This window comes from Echiichthys vipera (assembly GCF_963691815.1).
Source record: "Echiichthys vipera genome assembly, chromosome: X".
Lineage (NCBI taxonomy): Eukaryota > Metazoa > Chordata > Actinopteri > Perciformes > Trachinidae > Echiichthys > Echiichthys vipera.
The window spans coordinates 36,467,104-36,493,647 of record NC_139825.1 but is presented as its reverse complement, the minus strand read 5'-3'; the positions used below and the strand labels follow the sequence as shown (position 1 = coordinate 36,493,647).

At 40.8% G+C, this 26,544-nt stretch overlaps 1 protein-coding gene across 1 annotated transcript; it reads right to left on the bottom strand.

Annotated features, from left to right (window-relative positions):
• Positions 1–1,130: 1,130 nt before the first annotated feature.
• On the bottom strand, positions 1,131–24,729 carry synpra (synaptoporin a; the record flags this gene model as incomplete). The annotated part of the gene is given in 11 exon segments (XM_083939621.1): positions 1,131–1,382; positions 2,128–2,319; positions 2,550–2,748; positions 4,228–4,352; positions 20,055–20,120; positions 20,252–20,288; positions 20,290–20,321; positions 20,325–20,365; positions 23,785–23,853; positions 24,411–24,525; positions 24,703–24,729. Coding segments are annotated over 11 exon segments (1,155 nt in total).
• Positions 24,730–26,544: the final 1,815 nt, after the last annotated feature.

The window sequence follows — 26,544 nt, the reverse complement described above, 5'->3', positions numbered from 1 at the left end:
AGGTCAAAGGTCAGGCATCATCAAGTTTTAAGGGCAAAGTGGTTGCAAAACATCAGGTGTACAATCTAATGCAACAGATTCGTTTTTCACACAGATCAGACACAAATATCTGAGAAGAAGCACGGAGTACAGGTTATTTATGCACACATTTTTGCATCTTTATTGGCATGAATACCTTTAAAATCACCACACTCATCAACTAATTGCAGTTGTGCCAGTATATGGACCCGTACACATTTATCATGAATGTCAGACTATTATACATGGATTCAATCTGCTTTATTACACCGATGCGAGCCACATGCTTAGAAGGTCAAGAAAAAGGTTGCACAAGTCATATAAATGTAAACAAACAGCAACTGGGCATTATCCAGTGAATATTGCTAAACAATAATTGTACAGATTTTTAAAAATTGTACAAAACAACATGCTGCAATAGTCACACACTGTACTTTGTCTTGCACAACCCCTGTATAGTGTATTTTGCAGTTTATTGTTATTGCTTTAAGTGTTTAGACTTTCTGACATGATCAATGCCAGACATGAGTTGGAATGTATTTGTTATTACATACAAATTTCACTCAATTAGAAATTTCAACTGGATTAGAAATACCCATCATCAAAATATAGTTACAGTTAAATAAGATATTTTTATATGATTAAAAAGTTATCAGTCAGGGCAGCATGATCTTTGTAAACTTTCAGAGATAAAAACCTTTTTTTATAGCGTCACAGAGAGAATATTAGCACATATACAACATCATGCACTGAGTCAACACCATTTTTGAAACTTGAACAATTATACAAACATAGAGCAGTTTTTCCATCCACAACAGTACAAACCAGTTTGAAAAAGACATCCAAGTCGTAGCACTGAATGTCAATAACAAAGCATGAGTTTCAAAGTACAAGAAATACAACATTCAGCAAACAACACCTCTGAGATAAAAGGAGTAAAAGACTATATCTAATATTTTTTGTACAATACCAAACAATTCTTTTATCTACACTGGCCGTACTTTTTTATGACCAACTTTTTTGTTTATTGAGAGACTTTCGTCCTCTCCGATCACCCCCTGAATGCCCTGGTTTAAAATGCAGAAGTGCCACTCACGAATGGAAAAGCACGGCTACATTTGATTGGAGTAGGAGGTGGGCCCTCCCACCTGGCTGTACTCAGACAGCTGGCCGAGGTTTCCCTGGGTGTTGTAGCTCCCTGACTGGTCAAAGCTTTCCTGGTTGTAGGGCTGCTGGTTAAAGGTGCAATCCTGTTTCTCAGCTGCCCCACCTGCTAACCTTGAAGCACCCTTGTGCCATCCGGTCTCCTTAAAGACAAACCAGATGTTTCCAGCCCATAGAACAAAGTTGAGAAAGCCAAAAACCTGAAGGGAAACATGAGATAAAGCATCATTAAGCCTTCACGTCACTTGAGATTCAGCTAACAATTCAATTTCTTTCAGTGCTTAGACATCAACTGTCATTTTAAAGAAATACTTGCTCATCGTGTTACCTTGAATTCTTGAAATAAAATGTGTTTTTTTCTCGCATTCCTTCACAGTGAACGATATAATCTCACATCAAAGAAAATTCTTAATTTTTCATTCAACGTGGAGGAATGTGAGAAATTCAAAGTCACATGGGGTGAATAATTGATATGAATGATCATTTTGAGGGTGAAGTATACAGCTTTCATCACTTTCCCTTCATTTCAACTCCTTTCAATGTTTTTTCTATGATACTTTAGCTTTTTTTTATTTTAAAACAACAAAAAACTTCTTCCACTCAATTTAAACCAACTGCTTCCAGTGCCTACACTTGAGCTGACACACAACTGACATCATCTTCTTTTAGTTCATACACTAATTTCTTTAAGGATTTCCACATCAAGTCAAGCACTTCTGCTTAATTCATCACTTACACTTCAGCTCAACTTCACTCAGCGCTTACACTTAAAAACGTGTTTCTATTTCGACTGCCGTTCAACTACAACTTCAGCTGTGTAAGTATTTCACCTTTCTAAATGTTACATTTCAGCAGAGAGAACACATTTTCTTCAGAAAAATTTGCCTATTTCTAGTTCATTTATTTATTCATCCCCAGTGTTTGGGACACATCCTGCAAACCTACCACTGAGGTGTTGAGTCCGGACCAGCGTGGTCCATGCAGAGAGCCACACTTGTTGGTCTGGACTTTGCAGGCAGAGATGAGCAGCTGCACTTCATCAGGATCTGTGGCCATTTTCACATCGGACAGAGCCTTGGCCCAAGCAGAGGAACTGACCAGCCACAAGAAGGAGAACACCACTGTCACTACAAAGTCCTGATGGTGTGTAAGAAAAAAGAGCGTGGAAAAATTAAGATCAAGGAACCATAGCATTACTGTGTTGTTGAAGGATGGGGCTTGTTTTGTACAGCTGTCTAACATGATTCCTTTGACTGAGTCAGTATAAGATAGAAACAGAGGAATAGAGTTAAATGAGAATATAAGGGTGAGACCATATAATGTTGAGTTCTAACTACCCACTAAAAACGTAAGTCCACTGTACTCACAATGAGTGGTCCTCGGTTGTTTTCACGATACTTATTCTGAAGGAAGATGTAGACAATGGTGGCCACAAGGGAATACAGGAAGGCAAAGACCGCAATCGTAACGAAGAACTCTGCAGACGATGAATAGTCTCCGATGAGGAACACGCGTTCCCTCCTAATACCCTCACACACGGGTGCTTCAAAGGACACCTGGTGCAACCTGATACACAGAGTGGGAGGTACAGGGGTCAAACCCAACTCACTACACAAAATGTTGCCTACTAGTCTTTCTTGTCTATAAATTTTGCTTGCCTGACATCCTCAGACTTTTAGCACAATACCTCTGGCAGTCGGTAAAGACCGGAGCAATAATTGTTGCAGATGAAAGTTCTAGAAAGTTACTGTGACAATTGTATTTGTTTCTTTACAGATCACAGCTGAAAGGATTTATATCCATTGTAGGCCTGTGAATATTCTCATTTGTCCAGGTCATCGTTATCCCCAAAGAAATTTAAGTCAAAAGAAACTGGACTTGGTTATTCGTCTAGGAAGACGTTTCACCTCTCAAGAGGCTTCATAAGTTAATTTACACCAGGCTGGGACTGGTCCAAATGTCTTGTGTGGAGAACCAGTTATTTAACCTCTAGTGAGGGCGTGCATAAGGCCGATGATGTCACTGGAACCCTTTGTGCTCCAAGTGGCATGGGAAGTTGGTTTCGACCAACCATCCATGGACACAGCTAACTCCTCCAGTGGTCGAAGTTCAGTTGCTTTTGACTTAAATTTCTTTGGGTCCCCAGTTTGGAGAAGCAGACAAGAGTACCAACACGGAAGCTAAGAACAAAGAGTATTTTCACTGCTTTACCTTGCCATCACAATCCTTCCTTAAAAGAAACTGAAGCTGTGATATCCATCTGTGTGCTCTTCAAAGCCACCAAACGCCTTTGACAAAAACAGTAATTTTACCTCGCAGAATACGGGAGTCAATGGTCTACGGTTAGTTTGTTTGTGCTACTGTCCGACTTTGGTGGTTTAAAAGGTTAGTTCAGATTCACCAGTGACTGATTATGGACAAGTTTAGTCCAACACCACTTCAAAATCCAAACTATCCCTTTAAGATTAAAACAAGTAAAAAAAAAGTGTATTCTCTTATTTACCACAGTTTTATCGTCTGCTTTAAAAAAAAAAAATAGTTCCACCTACCTGTCTACACCTACAGATGCCATTTTTTAAATTCACTAACCTCCTACATTATGTCAAAGAGACCTGCAGATATCAGGCAACAGAGTTGCCAGTGTTTAAGTAACCACATTGTTTTCAAATATATTTACCGTGTGTGCTAAAGCATCACATTTTCGGAAAAAAGAAAAATCTTTATGCAGATTACCAGTAAACATTTCATTGCCCATAAATCTAATGTAATGCTATGGGGACTTTCATTGTACACTGCAATTAAAATGAAATTACAAAGTCATGATACTTGTTGATGTCACATGAAACAATTGCACTGATGTATTTGTTTTTAGTAAAGCTCTACGCACTTGGGAATGGATTGTAGGTGAAAAGACAGTGAATATTGACAGAAGAATTGACAGCATTCATTCAGTGTGGCCTGACATCATCCTGCACGGTATTAGCATCAGAATAAACTCAGTACTTCTGCCAGAAAACTTTGAGACAATGAATAAAGTCCACACACCTGAAAGGATAAGCAAAGTCGATGCCGATGCTGAGGTTGCTTCTGGCCTTCTCCATGCAGTCCACACTAACCCGCAGCTGCCCAGAGTAGCCCCCACATGTCGCAAAAGCAAAAATTGCAAAAAGCTGCACAAAGAAAGAAAAGACAACAAAAATGTGTTTTTAGATTAATACACAATATAGTTTTTGAGTCACTGATGGTGTCATTTTTGGACCCTACAGTATTGAACTACTGATGTTGTAATGTTAATTCAGTGTGTATCATCTCATTTTGTGTACGTTTATGTCTCACACATACTGCATTTTGCCTTTTCTGTCTTTCATCTTGATGAACATTATTGCTTTGCTTGCCTTTAAGGCATGGTATACTATGATAGCTTTTAATTTTGCATGCTGTTTTGACTTTAAGCCCAATTTAAATCTTTACATAAATTATCCAACCAGTTCTCACTCCCAAGTCGTCAAATACAGCAGCTTGGTCAGTGGTGCTCAGGATCTGATGACAGTGCACAAGACATCATTTGGCATCTGTATGAGACCCATTGGGCTTTGACCTCTGTGCTGTGAGATTACATGATATAACGACAGCAAGGTCCCAAGTGCCAAAGTCCGCATGGGGAGGAGGCCGATGATGGGTCAAACAAACATAGGACTTTCACTCAGGAGACCACTGTTTGTATCCAGTGTGAAACCAAAAGTAAACGCTGACTTATTTTAACTTGCGTACATAAGTTAACTTACTAACATAAAATACGTAAGTTACGTAACAAACATACTTATTTTAACCCAAACCATATGCTTTTTCTAAACCTAACCATGTATAAAAAGGGGTACCGGATTGTTAAAAAGTAAAACCTGACCAAGCGTATCGGATGAGCTGGGAGTGAGAATGTGTTGAATTATCACCATCTGCACTTGTGACAGAAATAAGGTCTGGACTGCAGCAAAGATGGAAGGCTGTGTTGAAGTTTTGTTGTTTATGTCAGCCGCTGCTTAACTTGAATGTGATATTACTGAGCTTATACAAACACATGAAATGAGTCACCTCCTCTGTGCTGGCTCTGTTTTGACATTATTGGCATTACCAACAAGGACAGGTTTGCTCTAATGAGTTACTCAACATTGGTTTATAGTGGGTGTTTCCAACCATGGTAAATTTACCGTTTAACTTTCCATGCCATGTTTTCCATGTTGTCATGCCTATTGCCTGTTTACACATCCAGCAGACACAGAGCAACATTAGCGTTTATTTGGAGTTGTGTTTTTTTGCCAGCTGTATTTTTATTTATTTGTTTATTTTTACAAATGGGATATAACATATCAAAGAACATTAACATAAAAATATGCGTGGGATTGTGTCCATGCGGCTAATTTGCATTGCTTGTCCCATTGGAAGGTAAAGAGAAGAGAGAAAGGGAAAGGCATCAAAACAAGTATAACAGAAGACAATAAGGCATAACATAACAAAAACAAAACTTGATAATGACAGACCTGACTGTAATAAAATAAAAAAAAAAACAATATAATATACAGTGGCAATTGTGCATACAAAGTATGTAAGTGAGAGTACAAAGTGAGTCCAATATTTACTCTACTTTTAGCTCTGTTTTTGCCCCAAAGAGCTCAATTGAGCTGCTAAATGATTCACTAAGTTCATCAGCTAGTCACTAACAATATCTCTCTACTGGTTGGAGACAGGTAGGGTTTATAAGAGCTCGCCTGTTGCTGCTGGAAACAACACTGATGTAAAGCTGTGGGCCGAACAACAAAAAAATAAATAATTGAAAGACATTAAAACACTTCTGTGGGGAACTGAAGACTTGGGTATGATTCTCTTTCAGTTCCTCACTATGATCTTTACACATAATAATTTGACCCAATGTTAATATTAAAAATTAATTTAGTGCAGCTTTAACAACATGCCACAGGAAACATTAAAACTAACTGGAATGAATTTCCAGTAACAAGCGAATAGTGAGTGTCAGCAGTCCCACATTTTGCTTATGGACATCTCAACAATTTATCTGCCGTGAAGCCAATTTAACACAAGCTGATAGCATTTTGGCCACATCAGCACATGGACTACAATAGCTGCAGTGACTGAGCTGAATTAGGACAGACAGAGTCTCTGAGTCTGGAGGAAGAGATGAGCACTGTTTGTGTTCCCTTCACTGGCATCTGATAATGACTTCACCACCAGACTAAAGAAAAGCACATTCACATTCTTACTTGAGCATTTGCCTTGTTTCAAATTGGCCTCAAAATACAATGAAATATCCCCCCTTGGACTATAAACACTGATATAATCTAAAACTCTAAGAAGAAAGTATAACCAGATAAAATATTAAAGTATATAATATAAAATGTAATCCGACAGATACAACTGTATTAGCGATGAGGTAGAGAAGGTGATTACAATTAAACAAAGACAGAACCTCAGAGCTTATAAAACTTGAAAAACTCTCATTATTAGGTCACTATCTGATTCATAATATCATTACAAGAACAGTTTGATGGCACAAAGGTAAGGCAGAATGATCACATATTGGAAGACTACCCACAGTGTTTGGTGAAAAACTATATCCACACTTAAAAAAAAAAAAATGCACTTGAACTTACCGGAGCAAATATAACCATACACATTGAGGACAGGAAGATCTAATCCAGTTTTGTTATGCTACAGGGCTCCCAGAAGCATTCTGACACTGAAAGAGAAGCTGGAGGAGGCTGCCTTAGAAACCAAGGCAATATATGGCTGTCTGTGTGTGTGTGTGTGTGTGTGTGTGTGTGTGTGTGTGTGTGTGTGTGTGTGTGTGATTGTGTAAAAGTATTGCTATATAATTCTGCCCTCTGAGATTAAGTAAGAAAAAAAAGTAAGTAAATAGTTCAACATTTTTTCTTTCTAAAATGTAGTGGAAGACTAATTAAGTGCCTGTTTGTTCAAGTTAGAACCTACTTACACATAAAGTAGGTTAATTAAAGCTTTAATTATTAAACTAATTAGAGTATGGCCCCCTATTTCTTTTTATTAGTCATTAGGTGCAATTACTGAAGGTGATACTGGACTAGACATTGCTGTTTACTCCATTAAACTTCTTGTCTTTCTAATTCTAAAATGCAGTGTCAGTCTGCTTGTTAAAACCACATGAAGGATTAATCCACCTCTCAGCTGATAGAAAAACATGGCTGAGATAACTGACCGCAAAACAGGAATCGATTAATCATGGACACATTATACCATAGCAGCAGGTCAATCTAAATATAGTCTAGCTTACCGGATGTACAGAGGAGGGTATAACACATGTGGAACAACTCCGCTATCTGTTTTGCAAGGGACCTGTTTCTCCATCGGGGAGAGACGCCCAGGACAACTCTGATTGGTTTAAAGAACTACAAACAGCCGAGACTCTCTCTCCCCTCCCAACCTATACCAGATTGTTAAATCATGTAGCCAGATCATACTGCAGCACTGGAGTTTGGTCAGCAATGTGAGACCAATTTAAATACAAAAAGACAGGTTTTGCAGTCTGTATGCAGATTGCAAATGGGTGTAACATGATACATATCGCTGCTTTTAATGTATACAAAGCCAACAGTTTTGTTTCTTATTATTATATCATGAGTTAGAGCGCAAAGCAGTGGGTAAAACAGTAATTGTTTGTATACTAAGGTTGTCTTATGTGTTTTAATAAAATACAATAAACACTTTACTGTTACTCTTTAATGGAAACCACACTTGGTAACGCATGGTCTGATTTGTTCTGTATTATAATCCACATATTCGATGTCCACAGACTCCTCATGACGTAATGTCCAACTGCACTAACCCACAGATGTTACTGTGTCAAAACAGTGCACTGTCTTCTAAACACTGCAATTGAGAACATGTATTTTATTCACTGAGTTAGTTTATATTGGTATTCTCTCACTTCCTACACGGACAGTTCATTTCCACTTATAGGATTAAATTAATCTGTTGCCTTTGCAGCCCACTCCAACAATACTGTAGCCCGAAGAGACACAATTGTGGACTTTGCCTGCCTCATTTGACAAAGCAGAGAGATAATTGGCTCTTCTCTTCCCACTTTGCTCTAAGAGTGATCGGTAGTTTTAATGACATGAGGCTGTTTTGTGTGAACAATTGAGACAAAAGGCAAGGGGCAAGATACTTACAACTAATTACAACCACAGTCTGTGTTATAAGTCAATCCGGTGAAGAAATGTGGAAATGCATTGTGAACAGTGACTGGATGGCTGAAAATGACTCCCAGTGCTGTAAAGATATGTGCCAATGTATTTATTATACAACATTCAAAATCAATATTGCAATAGATTAAAATGACTCAATTTAAATCAAGCCAACCAGGTGTGATGGGACAGCTCACACAAATTTAGGGACAAACACAATTTTACTACATTTTGTGATTTTGTCTATAAATGTTGTCTACAGTATATCTCAAGCGGGGGCCATGTTTGTAGTTCTATGGTTTGCACTGAGAAGTCTCTATCACCAACGGTAATGAGTCAGCATACAGGCTGGAGGTGGACTAACTGGGAATGGGGTGCAAGAAGAACAACCTCATCCTCAAAATCAGCAAAAACAAAGAGATGGTTGTGCATTTCTGTAGATCCGGCACTGCCCCCTCTCCTCTTTACATCAACAGTGCAGCTGTGGAGATGGTGCCCTGCTTCAAATACCTCAAGGTACATAGCACCAACACCTTCATCTGGCACATCACAAGCACTATCTAAAAGCCTATATTTCCTAAAAAAAAAATAAAGAGAGCAGGGCTGAACTCCAACATCCTCATTTTACAGGTGTGTGGAGAGCACACTGACTTCCTGCATCACTGTGTATTGTGTTAGATGCAGGGTGAAAGAGAAGGATGCAGCTTGCTGCCCATCTTGGACATTTACACCAGCAGATGCAAGGCAGCCTGCATCATGAGTGATCCCACCACTCTGCACATGGACTGTTTGCACTCCTGCCCTCAGGCAGGTGGCTGCGCAGCATCTGGGCCAGAACCACCAGACCGAAGAACAGTTTCTTCCCACATGCCATCAGACTTATGAAATGGTCCACAATGCCATGCTAAATCCCAGAACTATGGACTATTGATGATTGTCACTACACTTTCAAACTGCTGCATTATCTTAATGCTTCCACTTCACCATATGCTGCCTATTTAATGCCTTTGGCTTTTATTGGTTTTATAAATGCATCTTATTGGCTTAGACTGCTATTTACTTAAGAGCATTTATATTCATTTATTTCTTACGGATATTTGAGCACTTGAGTAAGTTGCTATTTATTACTGAGACCTGAGTACTGAATTTGAGTAATACATGTAATCACAGACACACATCCAACCTTTGAACACCCTCTACCCTGAATCAGCTTCTCTACTGCTCACTCAGCCCAGTTTTCCATATAAATCTCCTACAGCCTCAAGACTTCTCACAACCATGATCAACATAATCAGACTTGACGGCTGGTTAGCACAAGCCTCCCCTCTCCCATATAACAGGCAGCTGGATGTGCAGATTGCCAGCAGCTGGGGAGGAGACATCTCTCTAGTTTGAATGCCCTTCAGCCTCTGGATGGCGCTATTTAATAAGCATCAGCATTATTAGATCATTCAGCCTCACTAGCTGCAGTCATCCTGGCAATAGCTATAAGCATGTTATAGAGTACATAGAGATTAAGTCTGTTTGTCTCAAACATGTGTTGCCCATCACAGTGTGCAAATATGCATTGAAAAGGATGCAGTATATTTCCTGAGGCAATCATGAGACTGCTGTGTACAGCTGATACGTTAAACTTAACTGAATCTGACAGATGTCAACATACACAAACACATAACATGTTGAGTACTTTATCAGTGTTACATTCTCTGGATCATATCATTAGTAAAAAGAAGATAAAATTCCACTGCTATGCTGCTGACGGCTAGCTGTATATCTCACAGAGGTGCTGTCTACAGTTTGGGTGCTGACATTAATTTACAGATGGTATGTATTCTCAGGAGGTACTACCACCTATATCACATTAAGGGGGGCAATTCAATTACCTTGGGCTGGTTGCACAAACACCCTTAAGTATTTTCCTTAAAATGCCCACTTAAGTAGTTAAGGTTTTCTCCTTATTAGGTCTTACATTTAAGAATTCCCTTAAAGTGTTGTTGCAGCCGGACCAGCTATCAAAAAAAACAACAAACAGAGAAATTGGGATTGCAAGACACAGTGGGAGAGTGACTACATTCCCTGCTTACAATGCCAATATTTACATAGAACATATGTATTTTCTGCTACATTAATATTATCTGTCGAGTACAGAGCCTTTAAAGAGATAACGTCTCAGGAATATTCACACCGATTAGTCAGTGTAACCACCACATCGCCATGGAGACGTGGCTCAGATTATATAATATGCATATATAGATTTTAATTCCACGCAAATCAAACTTTTATATCAGCCATAAGAATCCTCACTTCACCTTTGAATCTAACCTTTGTGTTTCAGAACAGAATATGTTCTTTTCTTTGATTGGACCATAGAGGAAAACATAGTCCCTGCTGATATTGATGTGACATATTTTGAGAATGTGAAATAGTATTATCAGGTACTTTATGAAAAAATTGTGGCTAAATGGATATTTTCAAATCAAAAGAGTGGGCTCCGATATACACATGACCCACATTTTGACTTGTTTCCTGCAGCTTCAGCCCTCAGGTGGGGGCGAGCAGTTGGAACCTCTGCTGGGAGTTCCTCTACTGAAGTGTTTTTAAGCGATTAACTCTGTTTAGATTTGGTTGGTTTTTGAGGCACACACAAACACACATGCTCAATGTGCTCATAGGTCTGCACACACATTCAACAAATTCACATAAGCAGCTAAAATAACTAATAAATAGTGTATATGCAGACTGTGTGCTTATCTGAGGAAACAATGGTTGAAGAAAAGTGACCAGATGAATATATGCTCCCTCCTAATTATCACATACACCCCCAGATAAACATCTTTCTTCCTTCTCTCTCTCTCTCTCTCTCTCTCTCTCTCTCTCTCTCTCTCTCTCTCTCTCTCTCTCTCTCTCTCTCTCTCTCTCTCTCTCTCTCTCTCTCTCTCTCTCTCTCTCTTATGCTCTATCCTGCAGCTGCCTCCTCACCCTGTGATTTCGGCTCGGGTTTAGCCCCTCTCATTTCTGGCTAGGGCCTTTGAACAGGAGAGCGTGGCATTGTAGAAGGAGGATGGGTGCTAAGCCCAACACCCCTGTGTGTTTATCTGCCTCTCCCAGCTGGGCTCCTCAGGGAACAAGAGAGAGAGAGAGAGAGAGAGAGAGAGAGAGAGAGAGAGGAGAGAGAGAGAGAGAGAGAGAGAGAGAGAGAGAGAGAGAGAGAGAGTGTGAGAGAGAGAGAGTGAGAGAGGGAGAAATAAAGAGAAGCCAGGATACAGGAATGAAAACCGTCTGCAGTGAAAACAAAACTCTGAAACATCTTCCTGTTTGCCCTCTTCTCTCTCCCCTGACCTACATGGCATTGATGATCACAGTACTAATGTGAAGGCCATAATTTGCTTTCAAACCATTTAAAGAAATCTTTGATTTAAGTGCAGATATATATATATATATATATATATATATATATACACATAATATAACACATAACAAAATAATATACAACTTTTGATAATATCTACAGATTTGGGAGAGTGCATGGATTCTGTCTGAGGAGACCAAAATGTAGCTTGGGTAAGGTTGGAGACTCAAATGAAGATGTGAATGAACACTGTGGAAGAGAGGAGGCTGTCTGAGGATTATGAAACTGATCCACAGGCTTCAGGGCTTAACCATCAGTAATAAGACCTACTGTCCAATACAAACATCCCTCCACTGGGAAAACAGGGAAAAAAATAGGGTGTAGTAAAAAGACGAACCAGTCGGAGAAAGTGGGCAGAAAGACAAAGATATTTTAAGGAATGGTGGTTTGGTATAATAAAGAACATTTGACTGTAAAATAACTGAAATAAGAGGGATTACAAGAGAAAATGGAGGAGCTGCTCGCACAAGAGGATGTGATAAAAGTGGCAGAGGAACCAATGGGGGTAGAGCTGAGCAGCGAGGTGAGGATCATGTTAGGTGGCAGAAGAGCTAAAAGGTGCATCCGCTGATGAACTGCACTTGACATTTTCGCAAACTAGACAAAGAGTTTACCCCCCACATATGAGCATATGCAGTGGGACAAATTGTTTTAGCTGATTCCACTGTTGTCGGATGATTGAATTGCTGTTATCAGTTGATTATCACTACCATGGGTATAAGGCGGTATGGCCGTGGTATACCTTCTACTTGTCTTAGTAGGCACACACAAGACTTTCATCAAGGAGACCCAAGTTTGCGTCCCATGTGAAGTGAAAAGTCAACGGTGACTTTTGAGTTTACCATATCACATTACGTTATTTAGTATTTTAACCCCAAAAAAACAATCTCTTCCTGAACCTAACCACATAGTTTTGTTGCCTAGACAAGTAATATCCATTTTGTTTGAATTCACAAATGGTCACCATGGGGGTCCTAATGGCGATCGTCACCATGTGAAGAGTATCGAACAGTCTAGGTGTAGCAGGAACTTCTAACCCATTACTATAAAGCTGATGAATACTGATTAAGGTCTTTGGGACTTGCACCTTCCATTTAAGGGACATACTGCCTGATTTTAACATCTTCCAGGCACTTGTCTTATAGTGAACGAGAGGTAACTGTCAAATAATCAATTTACTCACTTTTGTCAAAAACATTAAGAAAAATGAAAAGAAAAGGTTCATGGACAAATTAGGTGTGTGAATAGCCTATATGCTTGCATTCTTCTGATTTCATGTGTTTTTTGTACCATCTTAAATCCTTAATGCTAATGTAGTGTTTCTATGTAAATTTAATATGTCAGGCTAAACAGGCACATGCCAATCCTCGTTTACTTTTTTTTCATTTTTTATTGCTTTCCCTGGTAAACCCATGTTTTAACGTCACAACGTCATGAGTTGTGGGTAATTCCCTCAGGCAAAGTCTGTAGAGATGTGGACTAAAGGGCTCGAAATCTATCTCTGTGAAAGCCCTCATACACTTGATGATTTGACAGTGGGACAGCACTTTAGGACTTTGCAGGAACGTGACTCAAAGTTTTTGAGTGCGGACGCTGGGAGTGGGCCTTTGATACTTGCCTGCCTTTTGTTATTTCAGAACTACTAATTAAAACATGTCACATTCTCAAATCTCAAAAACTTGCTGAGGAACATTTTAACCAACTACAAAAGATATGAGATAATAAACTCCTTTATGTGCCATATGTTATTATTTCTCTTGGTGCAATTGGTTTTATTTAGGCTGGTGATATAAATTCATGTAATATGCTACAGTTGATGTAGCAGCCTGTGTCATGTTTATTCATACAGCATTTCCATTTGCTTACAGTATATGTCCATGGACTTCATATTTGAGTGTGCATGGCTGCATGCACGCCTCAGTGTGTAACCTCTGTGCATGTGTACATTTATTTGAGGACCTAGATGTTAACATGCAATGTGTATGTATGCAAACGTAGAGTAAAAATATCTTGCTCTCTTCACCCAGGCAGAAGCATTAGCCACAGACCGTCCAACCACACACACACACACACACACACACACACACACACACACACACACACACACACACACACACACACACACACACACACACACACACACACACACACACACACACACACACACACACACACACACACACACACACACACACACACACAGTCACACTTGCTCTCACTGCTGCAGTTCAACGGTGTGCAAAGATGAGCAATTTAAAGCCATAGTTGAATACAAAATAAAAGTACAAACGCAGATCAGGAATGGACGCACAGTGGGGTGAGCAGACTGATGAACATTTAAATTGAACTTTGACATGAGAGTGATGAAGGACCCTAACTGACAAACACTGTAGTTTTTTTTTATTTTATTGTTTTTTATATTCACTAAAATAACAATTAACAGTGATGATGCATTTCTTATAAATTAGATAGAATAAATGCAAAAGAGTTAGCAGATATCATGTCAATTTACTATTATATCCCTACTTTCACTTTCAATATTTTTTCTGCTCATTGAAAGGGATGTGCTTATGCTCTGATGAAACTGATCTTGGCTGCTACATTAGTGAGAAAAACCCAATTACTTCACAGACTGCAGAGGTTACACAAAGGAGAGACGACCACAAGCCTTTATGTGAAAGCTGTCTGATCTTTGCTTCAGTAGCAGCACCACAGAACAAAATCAGTAGCTCATTTAGTGGCAGCTAATCCCTTCCTGCATGGGGAGAGCTTTGTGCTGTGCATATAGCCCAGATTCATCTTTCCCACTATCTCTCTGCCCTCTCCCTCTGTAAGCTTGATTGACCACAAGCAGGCAGAAAACGTTTATTTTTGTAACACTGTCCTTTCTTGGTGTTCCTCTTCTCCCCATGGGTTTCCATGGCTAATAAGTCAGGTGACCTACATGAAACCTGGCCCCTGTGCCCTGCAGGGCTGCGCTCATTAAGCCTGGGGCTCCCAGCAAAAATGTAATACAAACAAGCCCCCACCACAGCGACTTCCTGGTTGATCTAATACGGAAGTGCCAAACACCGCAGTTCTCTGAGTGTCCACTAGGAGTTGTTTGCACAATAGAGCAATTTCTTATTGACCCTAATTTTTTTGTACCAGGCTAGTTTTTATTTTATTAGAGGTTAAAGTAATTAGGGGTGTGGCCTCTTGAGTGACAGCTAGCCACTGGCCCCCTCACTTCTCCTCGGAGGTATATGTCGGCCAGATAGACGTATCTCCCTCCCCCCAACGTCACATCAATGCCCTTTTATTGATAAGAGGAAATGAGGCAAATGAGTCAAAGTCTGACAAGATGGCAACTCCCGCAGGTGAGTACGATTGGGTCAAGTTGAGATAACGGACCCCGGCCGGTATGCCACGTCTATTTTTTATACAGTCTATAAATACAACCCGTGTGTGTGAAATGTCTCACAAGAATCTATCATCATCTTCAATAATCTTCTAATTAAATAAATGTAGGATTAGCTGTGAATATCTGACGCAGGGGTAGGGGTATGGCTATGGTGTCAATATGGTGTTTTATTACTGGACTTGCTATTCATAGACTGTCCATAACAAAAACATGTAAAGTGCACCTGTATTGCCACAAGAAGAAGAATGCCTTTATTCATCCCACAAGGGGAAATTAAATTGTTGGATATTTGTGCGATCAAGTTAATATACAACATAACATTGTTTTTATTCTTGGAAACGGAAATGAGCCCATGTACCATGGGCCTGGGTTGCAATCAGTGACAATCCATCATACTTGTGATGCTTTTTGGAATATCTGAGATGAGTTCTCTGATTACCATTTAAACAATAGCCAAAAAATATCTACAGGAGGTTTGTGATGAAAAAGAGTTCTTAGGATATTTGTGCAAATATTAAACCTTGCAAAACTATAGTTTTAAAGACTTAAAATCATAAAAAATGTTTAGTACCAGATAAATATCGAGATATTTGAATCAAAACAAGCATCACATATGACAGTGAGTCTGTTCAGAGCTGAGTGGAGAGGAATAATCTGACATAAAACTTTTAATGAGTGAGACACATAGATTGACGGATATCAGGGTTGGCAGATATACTAGTTGCATAGCAATTTGTCATCGTTTATGAAATGTGTCATTTGCAAAAGTCTCATTGATGCTCTCATTTACCTGCTTAATAGATTTCATGACAATGAGATGCTTGTTTCAATGAATACTACACCCTTAATGGCATCTTTTAAAGCGTTTAAAGAGGTGTCCGTTCCCCCCCCCCAGCCTTATGACCCCTTGTCAAAGGGAACTGAGTATTTCAGTGCTGATAAACAGATATTTGACCTGGTATGTCTCTTGTGATATCTGTCAGCAGCTGTTGCCAACCTTTCTGCATCTCCCTCTCTTAACTTGTTTTCCTTTGGTGTGTGTTGAACACTGTAACATTCTGTCACAGCCTGTAACACATTACCAATGTGATAGGTCAATGGAGAAATAACTACAGAGTATTCTGGCCCATCTCACTCAAGTTGTCTTGGCAAAATGTCTCCATTAATCAGAGTAATAATTTGATGTCATTCTTTCCTGAGACAAACTAATAAAAGGGATCACATATTTACTTTTACAAAGGTCAAAATTGCCAAAGATGTGTCGAGTGTACGCCTGTTATAGCATGCCAGTTACACATGTACCAGATTGACTATCCTTAATTTCCAGGCTACATTTACAAAAAAATTGCGGAAAGCCAGCCAGAGGAACACAACCATTGATCATTTAATCTATAAAATGGCAGAAAATGGTGAAAAATAACCATCACTATTTAACATAAATCTATTTTATATATACAGCTTTATCTTGCACACACACAAACATACACTGTGCTCTGCCTGCCTTAAGGCAAACTAAAATGGCGTACAGTAAAGGGGGTATAATCATAGGACAGTGGGTCAGTCCTGGGTTTTTGGATGACAGGAGCACTCTTACTCATAAATTGGACTCATGATGGACTCATTCATTGTGACTCATCCGCCTGAGTCTTGCTGTAGTACAGGGTCCCGCTGAGTTGATACAGTACTTGTAAAAGTTCCCTGTGTGAGATGATACAGCCATGATGATGCACCAGTGCATAAAAAAGGCATGTATATCATTTGCATCATGTGCTCAATCAACTGTACGATTTTGCTCTTTTTACATCTTGCTTCTCTCTCTCTCTTTCTCTCTCTCTCTCTCTCTCTCTCTCTCTCTCTCTCTCTCTCTCTCTCTCTCTCTCTCTCTCTCTCTCTCTCTCTCTCACACACACACACACACACACACACACACACACACACGCACACACACACACACACACACACGCGCACACACACACACACACACACACACACACACACGCGCGCACACACACACACACACACACACACACACACACACACACACACATAAAGGCACACACATGCTCACACACATGCAAGTGAAGAGTTTGGGCATATCTCAAAGGACAGCTTCTGCTTGACTTGGTCTATGGTGGAGAGGAGGGGACCTTACAGCTGTTTGGAGCGGAATATGTCAGCCTCTGACAGTTTGCCAAACAGGCCAAGAGCCTTCATGTTCGCGCACACACACACACACACACACACACACACACACACACACACACACACACACACACACACACACACACACACACACACACACACACACACACACACACACACACACACACACACACACACACACACACACACACACACACACACACACACACACACACACAGCGCTGTAAAACTGTCCTCTAGAATCTCCTGCAGACATGGCTGATTATGAAATTGCCTTTTCCTTGTGAGACCCAGTTCATATATGAAGATGCAGGAAACTTAGTCCTGGACCTAGTCTTCTGCAACTATCTTGACTAAAGTTAACGTAACATTTAAACAACCTTCTGTTCATCCAAATGGCCAGTAAGCCATACAGTCAAGGGTTCATTATTATTAGAAAAGTAAATGTCAATGGCTGCCTTAGCTTCAGCCTTTAATGCCTCTAAACAAGCCAAACTGATGGACATGAGTTTCTACTAGTGTCATACTGTGGGAAGAAATTCACTGCAGGTCTTTTGATAATGAAGCATGATGGCATAAGCGCAGAAAATAAAGTGGTTGACAATGTTTTTCAGAAATAATTGTCATGACAGTCTAACTTAAGCTGAATGTATTTAAGGGTAAAAGGAAGTTGCTGTTTTAACAGCGGTCTCAAAAACTCAGTCCAGTATCACTACATTTGAAACTTGTATTTATGTTTGTTAGGCAGTGATCTCTAGTAATTATGGTGGGAGCAAAGTAGGAAGTAAGGTAACGTAGTATAAAGAGGTTGTAGGAGGTTGGAGGTGGTTGATGGCTTAAACCATGGGTGTCAAACTGATCCAGTAAAGGACCGTGTGGTTGCAGGTTTTCATTCCACTGTGTGTTGACAGTTCAGTTGATTGAGTAAGTCGAGTCAGGTGTGTTCTTGCTTGGTTGGAATGAAAACCTGCGCCCACACGGCCCTTTACTGGATCAGTTTGACACCCATGGCTTAAACCATAGACTGTATATAACGATGGACAACGCAGCTCCAATTCCTCCCACTGTACAAAAGTGAAGCCAAAATATTACAGATGCGGGCAACACCATGTTGTAATTCTGTAACCAGAGTCTGCACATCAGTGATCGGCCGATAGAGTCATGTCATCGAAGTGAACACCGAAGCTCATACACCCGAAGTTCATAAACCCGCCCGACCAATCGCGGGTAATTAACAAATTAAGACCAGACTTACAAGAAAAATTAACACTTGACATAAAAAACTTGATAAAAACTGACATCGACAGAAACCACTTTTGTGAAAAGTGTAGTTGAGATGTACTTTGACTTTTTAGTTTGACCCATGTTCCATCTGCTCACAAGGAGGGGGTGAGACATAATACCTATACTGCAGCCAGTCACCAGGGGGTGATCAAGATGCTTTGGCTTCACTTTTTGGGGAGCCGTCCAGCCGTCCATTATTATATACAGTTTAGGGGTTTCACTAAAACAGGACTTTGGTGTCCCGTGTTAAACAAAAATTAAATGTTGATTTTCATTCAGTTGACCAACATAACTGATTAGTATCTAACCATGTCACAGACTTAATTACATCATGGACTTACATCTGTGACAAACATACTAATTTGAGCCCAACTATGATCTTTTCCTTAACCTAAAAACTAGTATTGTTGCCTAAACTTAACCAAGTAGTTCCTTATTTACCAACTGAGGCTTTGTGGAGATTCCTTTCCTCTCTGGTATTAGAGGGAATGTCAAATTAATTGTAGCTTGCATAGGATCACCTATATTATATCTGGATGAGCACTAAAATACAGAACAGTGTGCAGTCCTGTCATGTTCACACACACACACACACACACACACACACACACACACACACACACACACACACACACACACACGCACACACACACGCACACACACACACACACACACACACACACACACACACACACACACACACACACACATTATGTACATCATATCTGTGCAAAAGCTGAATCCCCCATGGCTTAAGTAATTTCTCTAAACTCACATCAAAGAAAATTACTTATCTCTTTTTTGCCTTTAGGCTTCTCTGCACTGTGAAATAAACACGAGAGACGACAAACGGCACCCAGACAGAAAGAGGTAGGATAGCTTTGATTCAGTCAGAGCTAGAACACTCAGTTCTTATTGTTGATTCCTGTTATATCATTTTACTTGGAGTAAAATGAGGCAATTTTTTGGACTGGCGCAAAACGCACAGGGTTGGCACAACGCATCCAAAACACGCATGATTGAAAATCTACATGGCTGTTTCCTCTGGCGTGTAGTTTCCACGGAGCTATAAATCCTTACATAAACTTGAGCCACTTAGTCACGGTGAAACGGATCAGAGTCGAGGTGATTGTCCTTCACCGTGAGGAAGTAACACAAACATCACTGTGCGGGCACCAAAAGCCAACTGATGTGGTTAAGTTCAAGTTGCGCCAGAGAGATGCAGGAATTTATCAAGACATAGCAAGATGTTTAGACGGTGTAGGAATAACATCACCACACATGGACACTCGTCAACCACTCACATCCTATTTACATCATATAATCCACACGCTGCATAATTAAGTGATTGCATGCAAAACGCATTAAAGTTCCAACTCACCCATTCCAAAACACGAATAAATCCCAGAGGTAATTTTAGCACGTGAAATGTCCCCACAGATGCAAGCTGCACGAGGACACAGAGGATAAAAGCATTTTCATTTTGATCACCAATTAACGACACATCGGGTCAGTTTAGCAGATAATCATAAACATCACGGACTCCCAAATTATCTCGATTTTCTTTTATTTACTCGCCTGGTCAGCGGTGTCCATTTCAGCAGCAGGCGACTTTCTTTCTTACTTGTTTGATTGGATGTAAACAATCTCAAACCGCAAGCCAAGACCCGATGGATGCGTCTCTCGCGCGTAACAGTCAGGAGCTCTAGGCTCTGAGTTCGACTCCGACCGGAAAACACCCGAGTCCTCTTCGGGTTTCTTTTTAGGGGGTATAGTTTGCCATGGAGACAAGCGGGGATTGGCTTTCACAAAGAGGAGTGAGTGACATTGTTATTTTAAAACTCTTGGTCGTTAGTATTTTTATTTTTAAATCCATCAGTTATTTCAAATGCACATTCATTATAATATGCATTATGGTTCAGGTTTAATTTAGAAATATTTGTTTGCTTTAGGGGAAAGTAGCTCACATTGAATCAGAAATCATTTTAATTTATTTGTTGTATTATTTGTATTCCTTTAATTACTTGCAGGCTGCTATAGCTGCAGCTAGAGGGCAGCAACATATTATCAAAATGTATTGTTATACACTAGGGCTACTGTAATAGTACAATAATAAAAAGTACAATAATTAGCCTATATATGGGGTTTATAAAAAGGCTGCACATCATGTTTATACTGTACAAAACATTGAAAGTGTATGACTTTAAGGGAATACCTTGGCACTTCGAGGAATAGCCTACCTGTATTTGCCTTTTGATGAGAAAATACCACTGTCATCCTCACATACACACAAAGAGCTGCATGATTAGGTTAGCTTGGCATAAGAGGAATCATATAAAGCTCATCTGGCCCTGTCCAAAACTAAGAAATATGCGTAGACCAACACATATAGCACATAACACAATCTTAACGTTCAATTCATAATGCTTTATGCTGACTGTTTAATCCACAAACTAACAGAAATGCAAATGCCTATGTGTTACCTATTTCTCAACATATATGTGTTTAATTCTACAGAAAAACAAGATTTCTTTAGTATTCATGATATCCTCATGTTTTGTTTGTTTGTTTTTCATTTATAGCTTAATAGGTAACTGTTTACCTTTAGGAACAGAAGTGAAACCAAATCATTTAAGCGGTGGAAGTTGGTTTATTTAATGCATTCCTGTGGTTATACCATAAAGAATTTTTTTTGTTTGTTTTTTACAACCTTTTGTTTCCTCATGTCACTCAGACAGAGACAGACATTTATATGACTGAGCACTGGGGTTCCTCTTAAATGGGCTGTACAATGGTTGCGTGGCACGTTTTTAAGAACATTACATTAGGCTACATATATTACATTACATAGTGATATCTCCTCACCTACATCACACATGTGATTTGGGGCAGGATTTGAAGATTTTCTCAGTTTAATGTCATAAACATCACAGTTTTACTTTTTAAATTGAATACTCTTTGGGTTTTGGACTGTTGGTCAGTCAAAACAGCTGTTGAGATATGTTACCTTGTAGTCTGATGGGCATTTATTCTGACAATAAACTGATTATCAATCAAACCAATAATAGAGAGATGAACTGGTGGTGAAAATAATTTTGGATTGTAACCATTTTGTATAACATTTTTCTTTTCCCCCACAGAAACTGAGGCAGAGAAGGATGGTGTTGCTGTCTTGTGCGAAGGGCCTGGCTATCCTGGAGATAGAATCTCAGTGCTATGGACTTTCTGGACCTACTCAGCTGATTTAGCTTCACCCAACATATCAACTTTCCAACCCATAACCGTGGAAATGTCTTAGACCTGGTTTGCTCCACTGGCCTCCACATCCACAACGTCTCCAGCACCGACTTCTTCATCTCCGACCACCTGGCCATCACACTTGTCATTGACATTCCCACCCCCCAACCCAAACAGGATGCACAGTATCTTTCCTGAACCTTAAGTTCATCCGCCCAGTTGTCTCTCTCTCCACCTGCATATAAAACACTCTCTGCGGCCTCACCCTCCCTGTTAATCCAGCCCCCATGGACCTCGTCAATATCTAAAACAGCACGCTGTCCACCTACCTCAAACAACTGCCCCCCTAAAAACCAAAACCGTCACTTTCACTCACTCAGCCTCCTGGTTCATCACAGAACTTCACAAACTCAAAAATAACTGAGACAACTAGAACGACTACACAAGATAACCAGTTTCACAGCACACACCTTCGACTACAAAGAGCACATGCACCACGACAAATCAGCGCTCAATGACGCCTGCTCTGTCACTACTTTGGCATCATTCATCCTGGATCCAACCCCCACACTGTTTTCCACAAGAAATAAACTGTCATGATTGACGACGAAGAATACACGGAGGAGACCCAAATGCAGACACGGAACTTTAATTAAACTTATTTTACAAAAAGGTGCACTAACACAGAGAAAAAACACGAAGAACTAGATACAAACTGACGAGATGAGTGGACACAAAAGGAGCAGGTACACAGGGAGACATCAGGGTAGGTAGAGGGTATGATCCGGCACTGAGTGAGGCTCAGTGCCGGATTATATACAGAGTGGCAGGTGATCAATGCTAATAAGGATCACCTGCCAGGGAAACAAACTCAACACCAGAAAACAGAAAGGGAGCACATATAGAAAACACCGACAGAGGGAGACAAAAACAACGACTGAAAAGGAGAGAAAGAGACTGTCCAGAACCAATCACGACAGTACCCCCCCTCAACGAGCGCCTCCTGGCGCTCTACTTGGCCTCCCTGGACAGAACCTCCCAACACACGGAAGGACTGGTCTATAGATGTTGTACCGGGCCGCCGACTGGAACTGGTGTCGGACCGTGCCGCCGACTGGAACTGATGTCGGACCGGGCCGCCGACTGGAACTGGTGTCGGACTGGACCGCCGACTGGAAGAGGTATCGGACTGGGCCGCCGACTGGAACTGGTGTCGGACCGGACCGCCGACTGGAACTGGTGTAGGCCGAGCAGGACGCCATGGCGGACTGAGTGAACAAAAAAAACCCAAAAACCTGAGGGTCTGCTGGGTCCATGTATGGCCGGATCATTCTGTCATGATTGACGACGGAGAATACACGGAGGAGACCCAAATGCAGACACGGAACTCAGGAGACGGCATTAACAAATTTAATAAAACTTATTTTACAAAGAGGTGCACTGACACAAAGAAAAAACACGAAGAACTAGATACAAACTGACGAGATGAGTGGACACAAAAGGAGCAGGTACACAGGGAGACATCAGGGTAGGTAGAGGGTATGATCCGGCACTGAGTGAGGCTCAGTGCCGGATTATATACAGAGTGGCAGGTGATCAATGCTAACAAGGATCACCTGCCAGGGAAACAAACTCAACACCAGAAAACAGAAAGGGAGCACATATAGAAAACACCGACAGAGGGTGACAAAAACAACGACTGAAAAGGAGAGAAAGAGACTGTCCAGAACCAATCACGACAGTACCCCCCCCCCCCCCCCTCAACGAGCGCCTCCTGGCGCTCTACTTGGCCTCCCTGGACAGAACCTCCCAACACACGGAAGGACTGGTCTATAGATGTCGTACCGGGCCGCCGACTGGAACTGGTGTCGGACCGTGCCGCCGACTGGAACTGATGTCGGACCAGGCCGCCGACTGGAACTGGTGTCGGACTGGACCGCCGACTGGAAGAGGTATCGGACTGGGCCTAGGATGCCCTGGGACATAAACTCCTCAAACCCCAGGACAACATGTCATCCTCATTCAACCCGGAGAACAATTTTTTCCACTCCAAGGCAGAAATCAACCACAACCAGCTTGCCACCTCCTCTGCCACCACCCATGACTCCGAACCACCTCTTCCTTCACCCCTGACCACCCATTATCCCTTTTCTCGCCCATAACTACAGCAGACCTCTCCAAAAAACTCTCCACCATCAAATCATCCACCTCCCCCCTGGACCCCTTGCCCTCTGACCTCGTCAAAGCCTGCTTCACCTCTCTCGCCCACTCATCACGGAAACCATCAACCTTGCCTTGACTCTGATGACTCCATCAACTTCAGACCAATCTCCAACCTCCCATTCCTCTCAAATCTACCAGAAAGAGCCGTCTCAACACAACTCAAGCAATACCTCCTCTCCAATAACCTGCACATAACATTCCAATCCGGTTTCATAACCCACCATAGCACTGAGACCGCTCTACTCAAAGTTACCTTACTGTCCTCTCACTCCCTCACCCTTCTCCTCCTCGTCATCAGTGCTGCCTTCAACACCATCAATCACTCCATCCTCCTCAGCCGTCTGTAATCCATTGGCATCATTGACTCCGCCCTCTCCTGGTTCACCTCTTACCTGTCTGAAAGATTCCACAACATCTTCATCAACATCCAGAAATCCCACACCACCCCTGTCTCACATGGAGTCCCTCAAGTCTCAGTGTTTGGCCCGATGCTTTTCATTCTCTATGCTCCCTCTAGGTCACATCATCCGCTGCCATGGTCTTCACTTTCACTGATATTCTGATGATACCCAGCTGTACATCACCACCATAGCCATTACCTCTTCCATTCTCTCTACCCTCACCTACATCAAAACCTAGATGAACCACAACTTCCTAAAACCCAATGGCAATAAAGCTCTAATTATACCTTTTGGCACAAAGCTTTTCATTGGTGTTTTGTTATTATTTATCTGCATTCATATACTCAAGTTGCTAATCAGACCATAAACAATGACCGCCGCTCGGAAGAGGAAGTGTTGGCCCGGATATCCGCTGGCTACACCGGAAAGCCCAAAATATTAATTGTTGCCCCAAGAAGCTAATTTGTTATCAGAAAGACTGATTATTGTGTAAATAGCTTCTCCAGGAGTGAGTGATATTCTCTTTGTTAGTAACACAAATAGTAACTTTATGTGTTAAAATGGCTTATGCATGGCCTCTACTCAGTGTTCTGTCTTGATATGAAAGCTTCTCTGTTCAGCTGCTGCTTCTCTCATTTTTGGAATTTGATTCCCAATTTTAGGAAAAACCTGGTCGATTTCTAACCCGTTGTGTGGCTGATGCATTGAGAAACTTCCCTACAAATGTCATCACGGACAGAGTAGCACACACAGTTGCCATGGTGCAGCATTAACTGTGGTAGACCAATTCTTTTTTTTAATAAACACCCAGGCTCCTTATCAGTTTAAATGACAAGACAAGACGTGGCCTTGGTTATCACATTAGAATATGTCCCACAGCTCTTGTTCTTTCTGTCTTTTGTCCCTCTAGTTGCTTAAAGAAAATCTCTACAGTTACAACTGAAGACAATAAGTCTGACTCTAATTTTCCAAGTCTAAATTCAATCCTTTCTAAAAAAAACTGTAGTTACTTCTGTTGTGCTCCATTACAAATGTGATGTGGAAAAAAAATAACAAAGATGCATGAATGTGTTTTTTTTAAAGCTTTATATTTTCATGTCCACATAGCTTGTTTACAATGGGTCCATAATATGACTGACCTTTGGCAAAAGATAAAATACAACTATATACAATATATATAAATATATAAAACAACTTTACAGTACAACATAGGTATTACTAGTGGACAGACAATGTACCAGAGTTGTACATGTTATAATGGTGCACATCAATGAAATTTACAACTTTTAAGCAGAATGCATTTAAAGGATCATAGGTATCCGTTTTATCTTTCTTTAATAAGTGCTTTTTTAGCTGCAGAATTAAATTCTGTTGGTTAATTTTGACCAGAGGTTTTGGACACAGACAAAATGGTAACTACAGAATCTAAACCAGTACATCTGGAGTTTAAAGTTGTACTCTGTAAAATTTTCATCTATTTAACTGTCTGTTAAGTTATTATCTATCAAAGAGTGAGATAAAACAATGGTGATTGATCATATGACCCACTAATGAAAGCACTTCTACTTGTCTCTTTGCAGAGTATTACAATATTGGTGTCTGTGGCGACATCACAGGGCTAGATGTAAATAGGCCGCCTTGTTAGTGATGCTGCTGACAGCGGTTGGTCTGCCGGCCCAGATCGTCACTAAGGGCGCACTCACACTGTCCATCCGTACCGTGCCCCGTGCTTTAGGGTACTTGTCCCCCCCTCCCTCCCCCCCGCAGGCCAGGCCCGTTTGAACTCACACTATCTGGGCCTCGGCGGAATGCTTCTTGCTGCCTATACGTCATCACGCCGTAACAGGTCACACGCATTGATTGACGTCATCGCGATGCGTCGCTTTGTTTACAAATCTTTCCGTAGACCTCAGAGTTTTTGTGCATCTTATCCAACGGTTTTTGAATATTTTCATCCGACCAAATCTGCAGTAAACACTCCACCTCCTTATCACACCAATCTGAACCTTT